Source organism: Tachyglossus aculeatus, chromosome X3, assembly GCF_015852505.1.
Source record: "Tachyglossus aculeatus isolate mTacAcu1 chromosome X3, mTacAcu1.pri, whole genome shotgun sequence".
In the NCBI taxonomy this organism is placed as follows: Eukaryota; Metazoa; Chordata; class Mammalia; order Monotremata; family Tachyglossidae; genus Tachyglossus; species Tachyglossus aculeatus.
In genome coordinates this window covers 21,628,891-21,647,704 of record NC_052099.1, presented here as the reverse complement: position 1 = coordinate 21,647,704, position 18,814 = coordinate 21,628,891, and the positions used below count along the sequence as shown (strand labels likewise).

Here is an 18,814-nt window from a genome sequence, read left to right as displayed (position 1 = left end):
TTCTGTACTGGAATCACCTTTAGTTGGCAAGCCATCACCCTCCAATCCCTCATGGGCAGGGAACAAAGCCACTAACTCCGTTGTACTCTCCCAAGCACTCAGCATAGGGTTCTGCACAGAACTGACATACTCACCAGTGCTCACATACTAGTGGTTAATGACGAACTATTTTATGCTGCAAGGGGCTTCCTAAAAAATGTGAAACTTTAGGAAACTTTTCATAAAGTTTCATAGAGAAGCAGCGTGGCTCAAGTGAAAGAGCCTGAGCCTTGGAGTCTGAGGTCATGGGCTCAAATCCTGGCTCCGCCAATTGTCAGCTGTGTGACTTTGGGCAAGTCACTTACCTTCTCTGTGCATCAGTTACCTCATCTGTAAAATGGGGATTAAAACTGTGAGCCCCCTCCCTGGACAACCTGATCACTTTGCAACCTCCCCAGCGCTTAGAACAGTGCTTTGCACATAGTAAGTGCTTAACAAATACCATCATTATTATTAAATGAACTAGCAGAAAGAACTGGTCTTGGTCCAAGCTAGAAAGGCAATGCATTTCCCAATCTTGTTTCTGTTGGCCTTTTCTCTCTCCATATTTCTCCTGGGGGGCTCCCTCTCTCTCCCTGTTCTCCTCTAGCCTGTTCTCCTTTTATACACGTAGTTTTCCCTGTATCCCTTTGTTTCCCCATTCGTTTGCTTTTTTTAATTCATCCATTCAATCATATTTACTGATCACTTACTATGTACAAAGCACTGTACTAAGCATTTGGGAGAGCACAATAAAATAACAGACACATTCCCTGCCCACAGTGAGCTCACCGTCTAATGGTATTTGTTAAGCGCTTATGTGCCAAGCACTAAGTGCTGGGATAGACGCAAGAAAATCAGGTTTGGACACAGTCGGTGTCCCACATGGGGCTCACAGTCTTAAACCTCATTTCACAGATTAGGTAACTGACAACAGAGAAGTTAAGTGGCCTGCCCAAAGTCACACAGCTGAAAAGTGGGACAGAAGTGGGATTAGAACCCAGGTCCTTCTGACTCCTAGGACCATGCTCTGTCCATTAGGCCACACTGTTCCTGTATTTTCCTGAATGTTTCTCAGTTTGAATTCTTCCCCTTGGCTTCAGGGACATTACATTACATTTCTGTAGGTCAACACATACTGAATTCATTTTAACGTAAAGATATTCAACTAAGAGACAGTGAAGTGCAAAGAGTTTTCAAGAGAGTCGTCTCCTTTGTGGGCAGAGGATGGCGTTTGGTTCTGTTTCCCCAATGCTTAGTTCAGGGTATAGCTCTCAGTAGGCCCGCAACACACCTTCACAGCTCCTGGCACATCGTTTGCATTTCACTGAACTGTGCTTTCTTCCTTCGTGCAGGAAAGAAATGGAAAGTCTCCACTCTGAGGCGCAGGGTCACCCATCCCTTAAAGATCACGGTATGGAAAGGACACGGACTTGCACTGTAGGCCTGAATCCAGATTCTGATATCCACAGCCTGGCACTTGCAGAAATGAAGTATTTGTGGAAAAGGAAATGATAAGTGTCATTCTAGTCAGGAGCGCTAATGGGAAAAAGAGGACAGAATGGATAGGAGACAGGGCATGCTAATTAGCATCTTTTATTGCCAACTTTCTTTGAGCAAATAAGCAAGATTTCTTAAAGGCTGAGGTTTGTCAATAGGGCTAATACAACTTTCATTTATTTTCTCTGTGGCAGACTTAACACTGTCGATTCCAGTTTGCCTTATATAATAACTTTTCCATATAAAAATAAAAAGTCCAAAACCAGATCTGGCTGTGAGCTGACTTATTTACAGGTGCTTTGTCCAGACCATCATGAAGAACTTGGAATAAAATATGAATAGCCCTAATTAAAAAAACATAGTACAGCTTCATATACCTTTTCCACAATTCTTTCCTGCTGTGCCTCTCCACCACCAACAACAGAGTTTACTTGGTTCTCTTTAATCAGAGTTCTACAAGCATATTGTTTTTAAGGAAACCATCTCTAAAGGAACATTGAATATTTAAAACTTACAAACTAAAAACAAGAAAAAGAACACGGTATGGGGAATTGCATTTTCTGTATTAGGGATATCTATAAATACAACTTATTTTACCAGCTACATATCTATTTATAACATAGCAGATACAGAGGCAAGCTTGCTACAGGTGAAACAAAATAGTCAAAATAGGGTTTAAGAAGTTCAAAGATGTAGGAAAATGCAGGAAGTTTGATTTAATAAAACTGGTTTAAAAAGTAACCATACAATCAAATCAACTATAACTCTGAACTATTAAAATGTACAGAAGGATTGTTTACACCATTGCACATCATGATTCCCTTTGCTTTAAATGCTCGTGAACTATGGAATAAAGTTAGAGTTTGTGTTAAGACATATGCACATACGCTGATGAAACGAATTAAAAAAAAAAAAGGTTTCAGAAGGAAGCTGCCAGCAGGCTCCTACCAAAAATGTCCCTCCCGCCCCACCCCTTTCCCCCTCCTACAAACCCAGGAAAAAAAATCAGGCAGGGAGGTTAGTGCATAATGGATGGAGTTAACTCCCCCTTTTCATATTTTCTTGTCTTCTGAGTGGAAAGAAAACCATTTCCCTTGGATAGCACAGTTAAGGACGATTAGTGTTGGTTTAAAGCACTAAGGCACTTCTCGCTGCTTTGGTGTCAGCGTCTTTTGTTAAGGCTTTCGTCACTTAAGAGGAACGAAGCTTTGGAAATTGTGCGCACTGCTGGGACAACTCGCCATGTGATTGTTCCAGCTGACCTGGCAGAGGAGATCGGCCTCGCAGGGCTCTTGAGGACCCGGGTGGCCTGCCAGAAGTTGGCGTCGAAAGCCAGGTCGGCCCCTAAGTGATGGGTTCCGATCCGAAGGAAGCGTGCAATCCCCCCTGCGCTTTCACCTGGAGCTGCCTTGGCTTCCATGGCTGCTCACAGAACGCGAGGTGCTGTAGCGTTTCTTCACAATCATGCTGATGTACGCTTTCATCAGCTTGGCCACATCCACGACCTGCCGAAAGAACAGAAATCAGAGCCAGGCGGTGAGTCTCCCCTCAGGGAGGCATCAACACGGAACTCATCAACGGTTCTTCTCCTGCCCCTGCCTACCGTTGATCACGGAGGGGGACGCTGGGAATACCAGACATGGGGGTGTGGACCTGTCCTTACCCCTTCCCTGGGCTCCACCCTATCACTGAGCTGGCTATGATGACCAATATGGAAACTGGGATTTAAGCTGAGGCGAAGTCCTACTTTAAGTCAGAGCTCGGGTAGGGCAATACTCTCCAAGTTGGCATGGCTGTGACCTGAGGGTGGAAATGGTGCCCTCGGTTTTTGGATCTCTCAAAGGCCAGTTCGGCCCTTACAGAACATGCATTGGGCATGACAGAACCAGCTGGTGACACCCCAAATCTAGAGATACAGCACGGCTTAATGACTAGAGCACAGGCCTGGGAGCCAATAGGTTCTAATCCTGGCCCCGCCACTTCTCTGCTGTGTGACCCTGGGCAAGTCATTTCACTTCACTGTGGTCTCCTGTTCCTTGAAATGCAAAATGAGGATTAAATCCTATTTCCTCCTACTTAGATTAGGAGCCCTGTATGGGACAGGAACTATGTCCAATCTGATTATCTTCTATCTACCCCAGCACTTAGTAAAGTTTGTGGCACGCAGTAAGTGCTTAACGCAATAACAGTGCAATAACAACAACCCAGAATAATGATCGAGTCACTTTCACAGCCTCTTGGAAAACAGTACTGATTTGCTCTGAACCATCACATTTCAACTGTTCGGCCTAGTTTTCTGAATCTAAGCCAGGGCTTGGATTCTCCCAAGCAATTAGTATAGCGCTTTACATGCAGTAAGTGCTCAAAAATATCATTGATTGATGAGGAAACAGGCACAGAGAGGTTAGGTGACTTTCTCTAGGTCACACAGTAGGCCAGTGACAGAGCTGGGATTAGAACCCAGGGCTCCTGATTTTCATTCCCTTGCCCTTTCCACTGGTATGCACTCATAATGAATAAAAGCCACTGACAGATAGACATACATATAGTATAGTGTCTAGCTTTGATCTTTCCCAAGAAATTCTGTGCTCTTTGTCTCTTTGTCCTATCTGCTCCTCACAACCTCAGAAATGATTCTTCTCTCAAACTTGACCCGAACAAGCATCATTTCAGAGGCTTCAATACCTCATTTTTTAAATGTCTGTGCTCTTTGTCTCTTTGTCCTCTCTGCTCCTCACAACCTCAGAAATGATTCTTTTCTCATAAACTTGACCCGAACAAGCATCATTTTAGAGGCTTCCATACCTCATTTTTTAAATAAGTGAAACTCACTTGAACAAAACCAACTGCTACTGTAGAAGAGGCAGCACACAACATTTTTGATACTGCTTTATTTTGGGATGGACACAAATGACATTGTACTGTCTCCCCAGTCCTTACCTCACTGGTTTCAAACAGCAGCTCTCTCTCATCCACCACAATCTTGTAGGTGTTTGCAAGGGGTGCCCCAAAGGAGAGGATATGTTCATAGGGGAACGCCTCCAGCGGTCTCCCTTCCCCACGCTTGTAGACAGACACTGCGTCAGCACCTACTCCCAGCCAGAGCTCCTGTGGAAACCCGCCCTCCTTGCACTGGAGAAGGAGAAGGCCAGAGACCAGAGTGAGAAAAAGAACAGCAATTAGATGAGCCCACCCCTTCCCCCGCAAGACTTCAAAACCCTTTACACACATTACTAAATCTCATCCTCGCATTATCTCAAGAAGCGGGCAGGAAGAAGGTATTAAGGAGTCCATTCCAAAGTCAGTGTTCAAAGATTTCAAGTGGCCCACACAGACATGAATAGCTCAGAGTCCACTGCTACAGACAGACAGGAAACTAAGTTGTCTCTGACTCTAGGGAAGATGCTTCTTCTGGCACAGAATGCTAAGACCAGGGGTGAGAGACAGACTAAGCCTTCACTGGACATGAAGCTGATAATCCAGGAAGGCTGCTTACAGTGATCCCGGTGAATGAATTGAGTGAATTCATTCATTCAATCGTATTTATTGAGCACTTCCTGTGCGCAGAGCACTGTAGTAAGCCCTTGGGAAGTACATGACTGTGGGCTCCATGAGGGACAGGGGCTGCATCCAACCCAATTATCTTGTATCTACCCCAGTGCTTAGAACAGTGCCTGGCACATAGTAAGCACTTAACAAATACCATTGCTATTATTCCTCCTCTCACCCTGCCCCAAAGGACTTATGTATATACATATATCTATAATTCTATTTACTTATATTGATGCCTGTTTACTTGTTTTGATGTCTGTCTCCTCCCTTCTAGACTGTACGCCTGGTGTGGGCAGGGACTGTCTCTATTGCTGAGTTGTACTTTCCAAGCACTCAGTACAGTACTCTGCACACATTAAGCCCTCAATAAATACGATTGAATGAATGAATAAGGCTAGACACTAATGGCAGTAGGAGATGAAAAATGGATCAAAATAAGTACCACCTTCCCAAGCATTAAATTTCCCCTGAATCGATGGTTACTGTAATGCAATTTTCCCAGAACACGACAGTCATCGTTATCCCAGCCCTTGTGCTACCTCGTACCCAAAGGGCCCTCCTCCTCACCTCCACGTCAAAGAGCGTAGACCCATAGCCAGGCCATTCCTTAATAACAGCCATGTACTTGGCCATGGCCTGTTCCTGGTTCATGCCCTGAAACTTCTTCCACTTGTCAATCACACTGGCCCTGGCCGAGGAAACCTCCTCCTTGATCCACATGTCCAACATCTGATCCTCCTCTAGTTTCTGTCGACTGACGGATCCAGTCCGGAAACTCCTCCTCAATGTCCCCTCCAGGAAGCTGGCGCGCCTCTTCTCCAGCCTCTCGGCGGGGGAGAAGGTCTTGGTGGATTGGGAAATACGAGACTTCAGTCTCTGCAAGGGGTAGACTTGCTCCAGTGCAGGCATGGAGGCGTGCTGGGAATGATCTCCCTGGACATACTGAAGCCTTAAGGCGGCCAGGATCTGAAGGTTCTCTTCGGGAGCAGGGTAGTGACCTCGGATGACTGCTTCGTGAGCCTGAGATGAATAAGGGAGGCACCTTTTAGAGACTGGAAAAGTAAACAGCCCCGCCTGGGAATCATCTAAAGCCGCACAACTGCTTCTGGGAACCAGCGGTTTTCAGGCGCGCTGCCACAGGCATAACAGGCTTGAGTAACAATGGGCTCCACCATTTCCTAAGAGGGAAATCTCAGGCTCCTTATGTACCTGCTCGAACATAAAGGCGAACTCCACGCTGTCTTTCGGCACATTTTCGGTGTCCAGGAAGCAGTAGAGTTTGAAGTAGAATTTCCACGGGAGATCGCCTGCCTCAGAGGTGGCCGTCGATCTAGGAACGGAAGCCCAAAGCAGATAAGAAGATGTCGGAATGGGAGAGGGCAGTGAGAAACACTTAACAGGTTAAGACATTGCAGTAGGCTTTATAATAATAATAATATTAATAATGATGGCATTGATTAAGTGCTTACTATGTGCAAAGCACTGTTCTAAGCGCTGAGGTGGCTACAAGGTGAACAGGTTGTCCCACAGATGGCTCACAGTCTTAATCCCCATTTTACAGATGAGGTAACTGAGGCACAGAGAAGTTAAGTGACTTGCCCAAGGTCACACAGCTGACAACTGGCAGAGCCGGGATTTGAACTCATGACCTCTGATTCCAAAGCCCTTGCTCTTTTCACTGAGCAACGCTGCTTTATCCGGTGGGCTGTTCCAGGACACCAACATTTCACACTCTGATTAGGCCCAAAACTGGTTTGTAGAGGGAACAGGTAAAAAAAATTTCAAGGCAGAACAAGGAAACCAACCTAAAGCACTCAGCTTCAATTGTGCATATGTATATGTGTGTTTTTTGTTCTTTTTAAAATTTACAGCCATAACACTACAGTGCAGAAACCGTTATAGCTCATTTGTCCAACTGTATATGTGCTGTCTAAAACAGTTAAGTTCCTCCATTGTCTGCCTTATTTATCAACTTTGAAGTCTGTGAATATGAAAAACAGCAACTTCTGTATTGGAAAGATGCTTTTTTCCATAGTCTTCATTCACATAAACTTGTCGAGTTCTTCAATAGACAATGTCATTCATATGGTGGCTCAGTGGAAAGAGCCCGGGCTTTGGAGTCAGAGGTCATGGGTTCAAATCCCGGCTCCGCCGACTGTCAGCTGTGTGACTTTGGGCAAGTCACTTAACTTCTCTGTGCCTCAGTTCCCTCATCTGTAAAATGGGAATTAAGACTGTGAGCCCCCTGTGGGGCAACCTGATTACCTTGTAACCTCCCCAGCGCTTAGAACAGTGCTTTGCACATAGTAAGCGCTTAATAAATGCCATCATTATTATATGTGCAAAAATGAGGGGAGCTACAATTTGTATAACAAAGGGGAGAAAGGAAAGAGTCATAAGAATGAGGTGTTACCAAAAACAAAACTGAAAAAAGAGAACAATAGCAATTCCATACAGACAAGACTTTCTAACTTGGGAACAACTATAAATCATTTACCAGCCTGTTTACATTTTCTGCCTTTACATGAAGAATCCAAGAGAGGACACAAGTGTAAGAATAGCTTGACACCTGTAGCACGTGAGGAAAAAACGAAAGGGACATTCTGTTGGATTTCTGTTTATTAGTCAGACATCATTAGGGAGAGGAGACTTACTTTTCAAACTTTGCCAACACATCAGCCACAATGGTTCGGCTTTCAATCGCTTTATCAATGGTCCCATTGTATTCAAAGAGTGCAAACATATTTCTGCTGTCTTCCATGGCCAACCCTCTGATTAACTTTTCAACGACCTAAAGAAATAGCTGGCTAGTTAATGTCTTGCATTTTAATATTGCGGACATAAAATATTTTGTGATCTGAAACCTGATGGAACTAGTGCACAACAGAGTAAAAAAACAACAACAAAAAATGTGGAATGTTTGGATTCAACAGGTGTTATCTCCAGCATTCCCAAAGCACAATAATTTTGTTAAGTCACTGAAATAGTTTTACTTTCCTCGGATCTCTTGTGACTGTTATAAGTCCGAGAGTGTGCATCACGTGCAATGAGGATACAGACATTTTGACAATGTAGAAATGGTGACCTCCTCTCTAGAAGGTCTATCTTCACTGCGTAACTTTTCAAAGTGTTTTTTTTTAACTGACCTTCAGAAACCACAAAAGTGATTTTTCTCCAGTGCGGGGAGTTATTCTGAGTTTCACTGCTCTATGTTTGGCCAGATTTAGCCCCGTCTAGTTTAAGTAGCGGGAACTGTCTTCAAGTTACTGCCAAGTTACTGTGGGGCAAGTTGAAAAGATCTCTTCTCTAGGCAGAAACCACTGAATTATAACAAGGCTACAATACACTTTGGGTTGCTAGCCAATTTCTGTATCCCCTTCTGTAATTCAAATGTGCCATCTCATTCTGGCAGCCCTTGTCAGGGCTGGAAGAATGGACACGAGAGCTGAAGGGAGGGATGGGAGAACTGTTAGATTCTTCCTTCAAAATGACCCTGAGTGAACTTTCTGACTAGATCAATAATTTCCAGGACACATTCGGTCGAAACCTTATAAGGAGATATGCTGTAATATCTAATACTTTCCCTCATCTGTTACCGCATACCTGTGTGTGTCCCCACTACACTGCAAGCTCTTTAAAGGCAAGGAATGCATCTATTATTCTACTTCCAAGTTCTTGGTTCAGTGCTGTAAAGAGAATAAGCGTTCAATAAATACATGTGTGTTGTGGGGGGGAGACACTGAAACAGCATTCAGTTTACACTACAGGTTAGTTCTATAGACTGTAAGTTTGTTGTGGGAAGGAAATATATCTACCAACTCTGTTGTACTGTACTCTCCCAAGTGCTTAGTATAGTGCTCCGCATATGGTAAGCGCTCAATGAGTACTTTTGATTGATTGATTCGAGGCTTTACCGTCAGCTACGGTCGTCACTATCTATCCAACAGAAGACTGCAGGAGAAGCAGCGTCTCACCTCTCCAGCGGTGGTATGGGAATTGATGGTGATTTTACAGGAGCCTCCACCGTGACAATACACAGTAGACGTCATTTCCTGCCTGTTGATCAGAGCTTCGATTTCATCGCGCGAAGGCACAAACTCTCGGCATTTGGTTTTTTTAAGAGATTCGTAAATGAAGGCAGCATATTTGTCCATTTCTGTGGCAGGAAACTGCTCACGGATCCTAGAATATAAAAAAGCACAAGTCTGGGAGTCAGGAGTTCTAGTCACAACTCTGCCCGTGCCTCACTGTGTGACTTCAGGCAAGTCACTTAACCTCTCTGTTTCCTCACTTATAAAATGGGTATGAGATACCTGCTCTCCCTCCTTCCTGTATACTTTAAACCTGGGCGGGACTGTGTCCAATCTGATAACTTTGAATCATCCCAGCACATGAAGGCACTTAAAAATAATTAGCATAATGTTCATTATTAATAGTCATCCCAATGCCTCTCTTTATGGGATTCTGAGAATCCCCAATCCCCCAGGACTTCCTGAAACGGTCACAATCAACAGCAGATAAGTCACAAGCTCACAGAGATAAACAAAGCCAGCCCCGGGATCAGCGGGTATAGCTGGAGGAGCTCATTCTCTAGGTCAGTTTTTAATCTGGACAAAAGAAAATCACTGAGAGAACTGAAACAGTGTGTTGCTAGTAAAACTTCACATCACTGCACTTGCCCCTAGAGGCCCCACAGTATGTAAGAATTTCTAAGGACCAGTCAGCTGGCAAGCTGATGCTCTCAGAAAAACACGGCTGCCTCCGCAGCCCAATCTGATGGCAACAGAAGCAGTGTGCCAAAGTGGAACGAGCATGGGCGTCAGAGGACCTGGGTTCTGCCACTTGTCTACCATGGGACCTTGGGCAAGTCACTTCACTTCTCTGCGCCTCCGTTACCTCATCTATAGAATGGGGATTCTCCTTCTTCTGACAAACTGGGAGCCCTATGTTGCCAATTTGTACTTCCCAAGCACTTAGTACAGTGCTCTGCACATAGTAAGCGCTCAATTAATACGATTGATGATGATGATGATGATGATGACTGGGACTGTGTCCAACCTGACTAGCTTGTTTCTACCCCAGTGCTGACAACAGTCCTTGACATACAGTGAGCACTTAAACACCATTAAATACAAAAACAAAAAAATCCATGAAAGGCACCTGTTAATACCCACCTATTTTATTTATTTATTTATTTGTTTATTTAGTCAATCCTGTCTCCCCCTTCTAGACTGCAAGCTCGTTGTGGGCAGGAACTGTGTTTATTGTTGTCCTGTACTCTCCCAAGAGCTCAGTACAGTGCTTGGCACACAGTAAGCACTCAAATACGACTGAGCCTAGGACACGGAGCATCAACGAAACAGCGAGAGTCCCCTCATATGGCTGAAAACCTTACCAGCATCCTAAACTGACATTACCTTTTCAGGTGGAACTTGAGATACTTGAGGATTCCACGGCTAGGGAGGAAAGTACAGCTCAAGCAAGTCAGAATTTGCCAGCTGTACAGGTTGCCGACGCTGCCTGGGTGCGGGACCTTGTTGGTCTGCTTGACAAGTTGACAGTAGAGCTCGTCTCGAAGCGGTCTGAGGTCATGCCCCGTCTGCAAGATCCCCTGGATTATGGGAATGGGGTCAGTCATGGACTCCAGCTGCTGCAGGGAATTGAAGATCTTGATGGCTTCATCCTGAAGGGTGGTATAGCCTTTATCCTTCAGCACTGGACAAAAATAGAGAAAAGAATCAGAAACCCTAAGAAGGAGTTGAACAAGAAAGCACAATGGGGACAGAGAAACTGAGTTGGAGGGGTTCCAAGTAGATCAAACTGTTCCTGCCGTTTTCTCTAAAAATGAACATCCTGACACATATTACTAACCCAAACTTACTCGGTTTCAATTTACAGCCACTGACTATTCCAAATAATCCTCGGGCTTAAAAGCAAAATTTTGATGTCCAGTGGAGGGGGTGGGGAGGGAAAAAGTCAGACTTGACATTAAGTACCTGGTTTAGTTTGGGCAGAGAGACTGGTTCTAACAATACGGGAAGTGTCCTCTATTGCAAGGACCTCCTGATATTTCCTGACAATTTCAGGGACTTCCTTTTCCCTTTCAGAGTCGATATTAGACCAAGTGACCCCTTAAGCAGGGATGATGAAATGCTGTATGTGCCATCGTTCATTCTGAGCTTTGGGCACCCAAGCAGACATTTCCAAAGCTTTCAGAGGGGCTCATGGGAAGAGCACAGGTCTCGGAGTTCAGAGACCTGGGTTTTAATTCCCACTCTATTACTCTAGACTGTAAGCTCCCTCTAGACGGTAACTCGTTGTGGGCAGGGAATGTGTCTGTTTATTGTTCTACTGTCCTCTCCCAAGCACTTAGTACAGTGTTCTGCACACTCGGTAAATACAACTGAATGAATGAATATTCAGCTACTGTGTGACCTAGGGCAAATCACTTATCCTGTCTGAGCCTCAGCTTTCTCATATGTAAAATGCCACTGGCACTCACTACCTTTTAGACTGTGAGCCCTATCCAGGACAGGGACTATGTCCAATCTGATCATCTGGTCTCAGCATGGTGCCTAGTACTTAGAAAGCCCTTAATAAATACCATTTTGAATCATCCCAGCACATGAAGGCACTTAAAAATAATTAGCATAATGTTCATTATTAATAGTCATCCCAGTGCCTCTCTTTATGGGATTCTGAGAATCCCCAATCCCCCAGGACTTCCTGAAATGGTCACAATCAACAGCAGATAAGTCACAAGCTCACAGAGATAAACAAAGCCAGCACTGGGATCAGCGGGTATAGCTGGAGGAGCTCATCCTCTAGGCCAGTTTTTAATCTGGACAAAAGAAAATCATTGAGAGAACTGAAACAGTGTGTTGCTAGTAAAACTTCACATCACTGCACTTGCCCCTAGAGGCCCCACAGTATGTAAGAATTTCTAAGGACCGGTCACCACCACCTTAAACTAAAATCACCAGTCATAAATTAGAACTAATTATTCACGGTGGCATCTTTTCACCCAGCACGGCTGACCCATTGATTAGAAGAAAGACCATCAGGAGGTCAAGATACAATATGGTACTCACAGTTCAGATTGATGTCTCCATAGGGCAAGGGCAGAAGCGGAGAGTGCAACGGATGATGGGTATAGCGCAGGATGGGGTTCCTTTTGTAAATCTGTTCTACCACTTCTGCGTTTAGGCAGTTCTCCTTTAACAACAAATGAACTCATGTCATTTATGCTTTGCAGTGAGAAATGATCTAGTGAAGAATCCACTAATGAAGCATATTTCAAAGACAGTAGCAAATTTATTAAGCTATCATATCCATTTTCCCTGGAAATCCTTACACTCGCAGAGTAAACCTTTACACTACTAAGGACACAGACACGGGGTCACTTTCGGTCAGAACTGATCTGATTTGTGCAGCTTTTATCTGTGCATCTCTCAAGAACAGTGCCAAGGCCGCCGAGTGACCAACCGGGGTTTTGAAAAGAACCGTTCTGGGATGAGGCTCTCTGGTACCTTGATATCCTGGATGAGCTGTTGCGTCGGTGTGTCGATGGGTGCTTTTGTGTCGGTCACATTTTGTATGGCACTCGACCACCGCGTAGCCTCGTTGAGCAGCTTGGTATAGAGCCGGTAGCAGTGCTTGCGTCCATACACGGTGACATTCCAGTAGCCTGAAATATCAGCCAACAGAGCATGAGGGGCCTCGCCCGGACACTTTCCTTCTAGAACATCCCCCTGCATCTGTGCTCTGCAGTCCAACCAAGGAACCCCCGTGACTAGCCCACACCCAAAGCCTTCCTCACTCCTCTTGCAGCTGTGGTCCGCAAGCATCACGGACAAAGTGGGCAGCAGAGTGTGAGGCTAAAAAAATTTTTTTTTAATCAACTCCATTTCCTGCACGTGGAAGAAGTGGGAACTGGGAAAAGGAAGAGGCCATTTCTCCTCAAGGGCTTGGTTCCTGAAATTGCAGCCCTTCCTCCCCTGCCTGTTCCACAAACCCCAACGGCCCTGGAAACTGCAGGGTGATCCCCCGGATCTGTAGATGAAAGGGATGAGCAAGTCTCAGGCCCACATGACAGCACAAATAAGTGGAACAGGAATACACCATTCAGCATTCAAAGGACCTACATAAGCCTCCTTTCAGTCTGTGGAAAGAACTTGGGCTTGGGAGTCAGAGGACTTGTGTTCTAATCACAACTCTGCTGTTTGCCAGTTGTGTCAGTACGGGCAAGTCACTTAACTTCTCTGTGCCTGTTTCCTCAACTGTAAAATTGGGAATTCAAAACCATTCTCCATCCTACTTATATTGTTGTTGGGTAAGGACCGTCTCTATATGTTGCCGACTGTACTTCCCAAGCGCTTAGTACGGTGCTCTGCACACAGTAAGCGCTCAATAAATATGATCGAATGAATGTGACAGGAACTGTGTCCAATCTGATTAGCGTTCAGGGGCCTTCAGTGTCTGTGAATGACTCTCCAGTTGAAGGGAAGAAAATGGCAAAGAACTAGGGAGAAGCTCTTCTTCCCTTTGCAGTATTTTATGTGGTTTAGTGGAAAAAGCAGGGGATTGGGAGTCAGGAGACCTAGGTTCTAGTGCCAGCTCCGTGAGGACTTACTGTGTGATCATGGGCAGGTTACTTAACCTCTCTGAGCCACACTTTCCTCATCAATAAAATGGAAGCCCTAAGTGGGAATGGGCATGCATAGCATGCTCTGCACACAGGTAATGCTTAATGCTATTATTATGACTACAGTGGTCTTCTAGTTGCACACTAGGAAGGCATTATCGCAGTTTTTTTCTACATCATTTACAAAATGCAGCAAATGGACAAGATTATTTCCACCTGCTGACCATTCAGGTGGAAACACAGACAGCTTTGATGCCAATACCAAAGTTACAGGGAAAAACCCTCTCACGGTACACGATCATTACTCTCAGTTCAACCTAGACTCGTAAAAACACCCAAATTAATTCCTAACCACCCAGGACCTCTAACCTGCCAAAACCAACTCCAACAAGAGTAACTCAATGCCTATGTGCACAGCGGGCATATAAGTTTCAGGCTCCGTGAGAAACCTCACCGACTCAAAGCTTTCTTTTTTACATGGACTTTTCCATTACTTGGCAGATCTTAAGAAAGCTTGCCTACTCTCAGGACGCCAAATGCTGGAATTGCCAGTCTCCAGAGGCTCTGTCTCCGATCACGGAAATAGCAAGGAAAGATCACTGGAAAAGGGATGCCATTTAACAAGGAATCTGCATGTGTAGAAACACTCGGTCCTGATAGCCTGAAACTTTCCCTCTTGTCAGACTGAATTCCACTCACTATGAAGAGGGATGTCTCTGTGGACATCTAGTTACCTGTCTCTTTGAAGATCTTCTCATCAGGTGGCACCACTGAACAAAGGCTGTTAAGGACCAGGGTACCCAATTTCAGAGCATTCTTCTCTGAACTCTTGTAATAATCCAAAGAGTTGTGGGTCAGCACAAACCAGCGCTTCTTCAGTTTGAGCGAGGACATCTTTGGACTGTTTTTAACCTCCTTGTGCAACCATCCTTAGAAAGGCATTATAAATGGGTATTAAAAAAATTTTTTAAAGAGACATACCAAGCATGACACAAGGTGCAGGGGATTCAATGAGATTTTTAAAAAGCAACACACACAGAACACTGAGCTCCCAGTATTTTCAAGATTCCACCAACCCAGAATCCAATGCATTTTTGAGTGCCACAGAGAAACATTCCCTTTCATACAAAATTCGCCAAACAGCAGGTTTTCAAATACCCGGCGTTTTGGAATGAATGATGGTTACCTCTCACGATAAACTCCTGCCCCTCCACACGGGTGTCCCCCTTAGATCTCTGGAGCAGCGTTATCCAGTGATGCATCTCCTCTGGGGTATCAGCGTTACAGTGAAGAACACGGTTAGCGGTGATGATTACAAATGAATTGGGTCTGTGGAGAGAAGGAAGGTGGAAAAATCTATTAGCACTACCATCAACATAACTACGTTTGCACCATAACCAAAAAGCTCTTTCCTGTCTTACTAGTCATAAGAATAAACATTGCCTCTCTGTTTGTATTTTATATTAAGGCAAATATTGCTCATTTTGGCACCATTTATTTTCAGCATTAGTAACCTTTACACTTGGAATGACACATTCTAAGGTTCCTGGATGGAAAACTTTTTTCCTCTCTGTAAAAGTTTCCGTAAAATTGAAACTTGGCTAGTTCCGGGCAGGGTGAATATTGTAGGTTGGGTTGGGAGATACCTTTCAGCCCTTTCAGAGTAAAGCCTTTACCGATTCTTGGAGAGCCTGTATTATGTTTTGGTGGATTTCTTTATGCCAAGCACTCTTGAAATGTCAAAACTGGAAAATAACTTACAAATGGAAGGTTTGGGCTCTCAAATTTGCCTTGAAGTGAAGGCTTTGTTGGTTTCTTTTTTACCTGTAAGAGGAGTGTCTTTGATACTTCTGTTTCAAGGCTGTCAAGCACCAAAATAGATAAGGGAAAATAATGCCATTTGAGTTTCTATTATATTGCTGTTGAAACAGAAATCAGCTCCAAACTAATCTCTGTAAAAACTGCTTACCAGGTGCAAGATTTGCCCCTTTTTCTCTATCAGCAGCATCCAGAAGCTCTTTTTTAAAGTACAGATTTCTTATCGAGGTCCAGGCTCTGAGCCTCAACTCAAAAATAAGTTTTAATTACTTGGAATAACATGCAGTTGAGCCTATAAATACTTATTCAGTTTCCACTTGCTATATATTTTGGTTGGCGGCAAAGAAATGGAATAACTTCAGGTTCATCCATCTGAAGGCATGGACCTGGAAAAGGGCTGCTTTCACCTGTTTTTTGGATTCATAGGTCTTACTCCTCCAACTCTCTCTATGAGCTAAAAATAATGTGTCCAAGCTTCAGGGAAGGAAGCCATCATACAAAGGCTTACTTTGAAGAACCATGGAACTTGAGGGTTTTTCCCATTCCCTTTCCCCTTCCACACCAGCCAACTGCTCACCCTGCAATAAAGTTATCTTTAGACTCCACCACGGTGGTTCAAAGAACGGGTTTTTCTTAAGAAACACTTGTATTTTGGGGAGTGATATTTGGGGAAGGCAAAGGAGTGACTGGATTTCAAGTTCATAACACCTAAAATATGTCTCTCCCACCACCATGGGAGGCGATGATGCGTCTCCTGATATGATTCCAGATCCCTGTCATGATGGATAACTTTCCCTCTTGGTTTTTGTGGGAGGCCATGCAGCCTAGGGAAAAGAGCACAGGACAGGGAGTTGGGAGATCTGCCTTTGAGTCCCAACTACATCACCGGCCAATTATACGGCTTTGACAAATCATTTAATCTCTTTGAGCTTCAATTCCTTCACCTGTTAATTGGGAGAAGATGGGTTGGAAGCTCCAAGTGGAATAAAGACTCTTCCAGCCAACACTTAGCACATAATAAGCACTTAAATGCCATAATCACCATCATTATTCTAAAGCTATCTGTTTAAATGACCTTGTCACTATTTCCCCAGGTCTTCTCCTGAAATCCTAGAAAGGAAGTTTCCCAAAGATGCAACCCCCAAAACACATGAAACGACACCTCTCATACCATGACAAGGAGTAGGGTGGTAGCATTTTCTTGAGGCAATGACAATTTCAGAATATCACTCTTAGTAAAACCCAATGCCCAATCTCATCTGAGAAAAAGGTCTTTTTTTTTTTTTTTAAGTTTTCTTCACTATTTGAGATGTGGAAGCTTTTGGTTTTTTTGTTGTGTTTTTTTTAAAGAGCTGACAGATACTGAGGGAAAACACGAAATCGTCCATATTTGACCTTACCTATCTGGGTTATCAGATGCACACACAGAATCAATCAGTCCCACATCTAGGGTGCCCTGCAAGACAAAAAGCAAAAACGGGATTTAAAAAAGGAGCTTCAGCAGAGTGTGTAACATCACTGTGAGTTAAAGCACACTACGAAGTCCTCACCAGGGTGCTGCTACTAAAACAAGAATCAAAAACCATAAATCACTGAATTGTGAGGCTAGTCATCTGTAGGTCATGCTTCACAGATACTTGGGTCTTTCTAGTAAATTCAAACCAGAGAAGAAGTGTGAACCATTATAGTGGTTTCCTTTGGTTTTGTGCACTGCAGGGCAGAGATTTACTCAGTTGCCTAACAGAGAAGCATTTGTCGTTTTTGTAAAGGCAGAAGTAATATTAAAAAGGGTACCAAGTAGTCCTGCCATTAAATGCTGCCTGTTCCTAACTGACTTTTCCAGCCAGAGAGAATAGAGAGGGGGAGAGAAAAGAGACTGTTTTTTATTCCCCCCCTGGATTTTATTGTCTTTACCACCTTCAGATCTCATACTGTTACTTGAAAACTCGGTGCGCTCACTCACCACTGCATTCTGGGGATTTGCCTGCTCATCATGCATCTCTCGGATTTCCTGTTCTGTGGATGCGTGGACCTGGCTTAGCACACTGAACCACTGGCTGTGAAAAAGGAAGAAAGAGTGGGAGAGTGAAGGGAGAAAGAAAGAACAGTCACACGCACAGGATTTATAAAGTCTGACCTATCACAACAGGTATTTTTTTTTGGGGGGGGGGGGGGGGGCAAACATGGATACCCTCCTGTGGAAGAGCTTCCAAGGACTTGCTTTTCTCTTGGTTGCTTTTAGGAAAAATGACACGTTGATTAGCAGGATTCCAAAAGAAGCAAAATACTACCCAACTCCAACTGAAAGGGTTGCATGCTTCCAACTCTAAGATGGCACTCAATAGCACAGTGAAGGTCCTGTCTATAAATACACTTAAAAATTCCCTGAAAATCAGGCAATAAAGAGGGGAGCCTTTCTAAAACACACACTTGGGCAAGATCTATGTCCCCAGAAAACTTGAATTCAAAATATTGATTGGGAAATGTTCCTTTAAAAAGCTACGGTAAAATCCCACTGTACTCAGTTGTGCTGCAATCATATTTCTACATGCATTTTGGTTAGAATGTGATTAAGAAATCAAGGAATATTTTTCTGACCACGTCGGTCGATTTGGACTTGGGAGGGCCACATCACTGAAAAATCTGCTTTATGTGCATGGCATAGATGCAGATGAATGATAAGCAATGAGTTTCCCTTAGCATGGGGTTTTACAAGAACACATCCCTCATGCTATAGATAACACTGAGTGTGTCCTGGGATATCCATGTTAGCAAATTCTCTTTCTCCAGTGGTTGCCACCATCCTGTTTCTCCTCTCTTTTCTCCTAGAGAAGTTCTCACAGTTTCTCTCCTTGGCCTGAGGGCAAAATCCTTGAGCTGGGTTTGGGGAGCTGAAAGGCACCTTCAGGTATTCCCAAGTGTGGCCCAGTTCTCCAAAAAACCACCTCAAGGCACAACACTTAAATATATATCTTTATACTACCTGTAATTTATTTTAGTGTTTGTCTTGCCTGCTAGGCTGTAAGTCCTTTGAGGACAAGAATTATGCCTCTTTTACTATTCTTCCTGGGGATAAGTGCTTATTGCAGTGCTCTACACATAGTAGATACTCAATGAAATCACTTGACTATCCTTACTAACAGGATGACAGAATTCCATACACGTGAAGCAGCATGGCCCGGTGGATAGAGAGTGGGCCTAGGTCTCAGAAGGAACACTTGTTTGCTAGGTGACCTTGGGCAAGTTACTTAACTTCTCTATGCCTCATCTGTAAAATGGGGA

At 44.1% G+C, this 18,814-nt stretch overlaps 1 protein-coding gene across 1 annotated transcript in view; it reads right to left on the bottom strand.

The window, feature by feature from the left end:
* Positions 1 to 1,598: 1,598 nt before the first annotated feature.
* Positions 1,599 to 18,814, bottom strand: part of MYO10 (myosin X) — a 173,503-nt gene continuing 156,287 nt past the window's right edge. The window contains exons 29-41 of the mRNA XM_038770228.1: positions 17,496 to 17,589; positions 16,933 to 16,988; positions 14,901 to 15,043; positions 14,449 to 14,643; positions 12,600 to 12,757; positions 12,162 to 12,285; positions 10,488 to 10,785; positions 9,045 to 9,252; positions 7,725 to 7,861; positions 6,280 to 6,400; positions 5,638 to 6,090; positions 4,459 to 4,650; positions 1,599 to 3,023 (exon numbers count right to left, since the gene is read on the bottom strand). Of these exons, the coding sequence (XP_038626156.1) occupies positions 2,913 to 3,023; positions 4,459 to 4,650; positions 5,638 to 6,090; positions 6,280 to 6,400; positions 7,725 to 7,861; positions 9,045 to 9,252; positions 10,488 to 10,785; positions 12,162 to 12,285; positions 12,600 to 12,757; positions 14,449 to 14,643; positions 14,901 to 15,043; positions 16,933 to 16,988; positions 17,496 to 17,589 (2,290 nt within the window). The 3' untranslated portion in view covers positions 1,599 to 2,912. The remainder of the gene's footprint in view (positions 3,024 to 4,458; positions 4,651 to 5,637; positions 6,091 to 6,279; positions 6,401 to 7,724; positions 7,862 to 9,044; positions 9,253 to 10,487; positions 10,786 to 12,161; positions 12,286 to 12,599; positions 12,758 to 14,448; positions 14,644 to 14,900; positions 15,044 to 16,932; positions 16,989 to 17,495; positions 17,590 to 18,814) is intronic.